This window comes from Opisthorchis viverrini, assembly GCF_000715545.1.
Source record: "Opisthorchis viverrini unplaced genomic scaffold opera_v5_4, whole genome shotgun sequence".
NCBI classification, from domain to species: domain Eukaryota; kingdom Metazoa; phylum Platyhelminthes; class Trematoda; order Opisthorchiida; family Opisthorchiidae; genus Opisthorchis; species Opisthorchis viverrini.
The window spans coordinates 2,079,111-2,083,209 of record NW_008751660.1 but is presented as its reverse complement, the minus strand read 5'-3'; the positions used below and the strand labels follow the sequence as shown (position 1 = coordinate 2,083,209).

At 44.8% G+C, this 4,099-nt stretch overlaps 1 protein-coding gene across 1 annotated transcript in view; it reads right to left on the bottom strand.

Moving 5' to 3' along the window:
• Window positions 1-3,768, bottom strand: part of T265_00438 (hypothetical protein) — a gene marked incomplete at both ends in the record, with an annotated part of 14,781 nt that extends 11,013 nt beyond the window's left edge. Inside the window, 2 exons of the mRNA XM_009164211.1 lie at window positions 1,013-1,143; window positions 3,613-3,768. Coding sequence (XP_009162475.1) covers window positions 1,013-1,143; window positions 3,613-3,739 — 258 coding nt within the window. The remainder of the gene's footprint in view (window positions 1-1,012; window positions 1,144-3,612) is intronic.
• Window positions 3,769-4,099: the final 331 nt, after the last annotated feature.

The window sequence follows — 4,099 nt, the reverse complement described above, 5'->3', positions numbered from 1 at the left end:
CCATTACCAGCAAACTCAGCTGCGCTGGTCACCGCCGTCTTCCTGGATGGGAACCCCGAAACGGGCCACATTATTGGCTAGAGACATTGTCAGACATGGCCCAGTCGCGCCCTCAATGGCGCTCGTGCATCCAAGCTATTGCCTTCAATGCATAGCTCCTTTTCCAACCCACCCCCACTTGACAGCCCAGTGTCCCTACCCCCCCCAAAAAAAAAACATCGGTGAACGAAACTGCGGCAGCTACAACCACTGTACGACGAGTACGCGGTTATTACAGCTGACAATGATGACGATGATGATGATGATTTTGAGAGTTAGATAGACTCACTCCTTAGGAGTGCCAGGGCATTTTTCTCTTGGGTGAGAATTTCTGTCATCAAGATACTCAGGTAGGGCGGTTCGTAAACACTCTGAGAAAACTCAAGGATGTCATTACGAGTTTGGTACACGATAAGTTGTGCCATGTCGTCAGCGAGTCCCCTGTATTTTGGTCCGATCACTTGACGAAGCATACCTAACATCTACTTAACGACACTGGGCATCTAGTGGAACACCACCAGTAATTCTATTCTCGAGGAAAACATGTTGAAAAATCCTTTCGATGACTTGCGCACAAACTAAACCTGAATGCAATCGAGGCTACCGAGACAGACTGAGATGAGTCCTTGAGCGAAGGAACGTGTCTCTAAGCCGTAAATAATTTTCTGTTAAAAACTCACCCATAGCCCAAGGAAACGACATTGACAGAATACACTGCCTGAGGATCATCCAGGAATTAACTGTCTTGGGCTGGGGGAGCGAAGGCCTTGGCGTTCATACAACTTATAGGATCAAATCCCTCCTGTTGGTAACCTAAACAGGCACACTTCAATCAGGGGAACCATTAGTTATCAGAGAGATGGATATGCGCATTGCTGTCACAAAAGCGCGCCAAGGAAATATTATCAGACGATACCCAAGACATTTGGTCACATCAGTGAAATGAAACTCCAAAACTCATCGGAGTGCTCACCTTTTCGTGTGTAAGGTAGCCTGGATCTGCGCAACTGGCTATCATGTAGGCCACCAAGGAGGTCGCAAAACAGACTACGTAGCTCACACCATGGATGATGTCAGTTCCAGCGAAAATCATCCGATGAAGCGCTGATTGGGGATGAAGAGAAAAAAGCGTGGAGATGAAACATTTGTGAAACCAAGAAGGACCGAATGAAGTGCACCAGGAATTACCAGAGAGCAGCTTGCGTCTGTTCTGCTTTCACTCAGCCCTGTTACTTGGAGGAAATGAGATAACTACGAATGTAAATCACATCCGCGATAGACATGATCAGGTGATCCGAGTTTGTGCCTGTCGTGTCAACCTAAGATAACCTATTCCGGGTGACCGGAGGGTGCTGAATATGTAGTAACAAATACTCAACGACTGTTCCAGAGTAGACTGCCAATAACGCTTAGTTTCTCAAAAACAGAACAGCTACTGGTCTATTACTAGCCAGGTCCGATCATAGTAGAACAACAGCGAGTATTAGGGATATGTATAAATGTGTACATACGATATACGCACAGAGTTATGTCTATATAAAGAGAGAAATGCAGACTGACAGAAGGTTCAAACGAAGTTCAAGAGGAAGCATCAAATCAACCGAACCAGAAGAACTAGACCCTAGGCTGGACCCAAACACATGTAGGTTTCCCCACCGACCAAACACTTGTTCAACCACTCTAACACGCTAAAATCCCTTGGCCGACACCCAACAGAGATTCAGCTTGACTTAGCTGATTGATTCTCCTTCCGCCTTAAATCTCGACCACCCTCGGAACCCAGTCATTTGGCCTGACGAAGCCTTTGTGTCAAAAGCGAAACGTTGTCCAACAGTAAATCTACCGATTGTCACCAAACCTTTTTCGAAAAAGAAATGCAGAATACTTAATCTACATGAGAGCGGTTGTTTAGACAGAGTCGAGTATTTGAGAGAAACCACTCAAAATGCCGGGAAATCATCTGCCACCCTCGATGTTGGAACTCTGAACAATCCACAGAGCCATTGTTTGAAGTTGGTCAATCAACCGAAACCTCCAGTGGGTTGCTCACGGGTTGGTTTGGATGGCCAGGCCAGGAATTAAAGAAACTGGATCAATATAAGTAATGTAGGGGCTCATGCCAATGTGTTTATCAGCCTGATAAGTTCACAAAACCCATTTCCTGAAATGAGAACTACCAGATAGCACGATCCGCCTTTTTTGTGCCTCGCGATATCTACCAAGAGCAGATAGGTAGGGCAACAATGGTCACTCTCCAAAAGCGACTGTTCTGGAAAGCAGCTGCATTGGAAAATGAGTTTATAGCTTTATGTGAAGGTTAAAATTGTTTCATTGGCAGAAGATCCCGTGAAGAGCATGGTGGTGGTTCTAGGCGTCCGGCATTAGTTCCCTCGATGTGTTTTGCTAGCAGGTGTCACTCACTTAGTTTCACTTGATTTCATGAAAACTCAGTGGAGGGTTCTCACGTTTCAACGATCCTGAACGAGATCTATCAATACGTTATATAGCGTTGATTTTGTCCCATGGTGTGAAGTTATGAGGCATCTCATCAAGACGGACGCTTCGATCAAGTTCACCCTCAAGGGGAACATTAAAGTTAATCGAAAGGTGTACCCAACCCGTAACCAGAGTTCAGTAAGACGTAAGGACCACACATTTGCGCACATTGCTGTCTTAGTCCGAGTAGCCGAAAGAACTACATTGGCAAGCGTGCGTAATATCTAGCTCCTCGTTAATCGGTGGGAGTGGGATGAGGGAACAGAAAATGATGACTAAGTCGCTTCACTTGATTCGACGCCTACAAACGCACCATTTTCGCTTGAAAAGAGAAACTTTCAAGCGTCCATTGTATTAGTGTGCATTTCGCTAAAACTGGAAGAGGAGATCCGTTGTGATATGGTAACATTTCTTAATACGCTCTTTAGTCGCAGTGTCTAACAAACTATTATTGATCCGCAACTGGAAGGTTATCAAAGCATAGGCACAACTCACGCACACTTCAAGAAAGAACAAAGGTACTTGGAAATACACATGACTAATCACCATGACCCAGTTTGGAAAAGGGGTCACGTTAGGCTCGCCTGCCTAAGCCTTACGCACCCAGCCAGCTTCTGGATGTTCATCAATATGAGATTAGAACCGTGAAATGATCAGACTCGTTATAGTGAACTTCAGGTGGAAAATATTTCTCACTTTAATCGAAGAACATAGGACCGAACTTAAATACCACTGTTTGGAAGAACCAGATGCTTAACTGAATTTTGATGTGCAAAAACATTTAGCAGAAACCAACCGTGTCAGTATCCGCAAATTTAGGGTCCTTGCTCAAACAACTTCAAACTGAAATCTGTTTTTTTTTTCGTTGCGCGATTCATGTTTTTTTTCGTTAGAATTCCGTGTCTGGAAAACCATTCCACGCATGGGGAGAAGTTCACCCTAACCATATTAATTTCACGAGGAGCTCGTCAATCCAGCTGTAACCAAAAGTGAACAAGTCATTGTCATAAACAAGAGGAACAGCAGCGGTCGTCCACTGCCGTGATATATGGTTGCCATCAACTCGCACGTACTTACCAGATGGACGAAGTAACAACGGCAACATAATCGCCAAACAGACAGAGATATGCAGGATCCGTACACACTGTCGAATGGCCCACTTCCTCATTCCGATAGAATCGGTCGCTGATGGTGTGAAAAACATGGAAAGTTCCGTGACGTCACATTAGTCCTGAAAAAAAGATAACGGTATAGTGGTTTGACAGGCTAATCGATTGAAAGGAGTTGGTTGGTTAGTTTCACCCGTTACTCTGCATTTGGAGTGCATTTTAGGCATGTAACATCTGTCGAAGCACGCAATCCAAATTCACATCGAAATTGTGGCTACCTCATCACGTGCTGCAACTAACGTAAGTAGGCTGTATACTTCTTAATACGCCAATATGATAGACCCGCAATGCTCACTAGTATGCCTCTCAAGTGGAGGGTTCATGCGCAAAAGCTATCGCAAATACTGCTCCGTGTTCGACACGAGACTGCTTCAGTGGATCGTCCAAATTAGTCA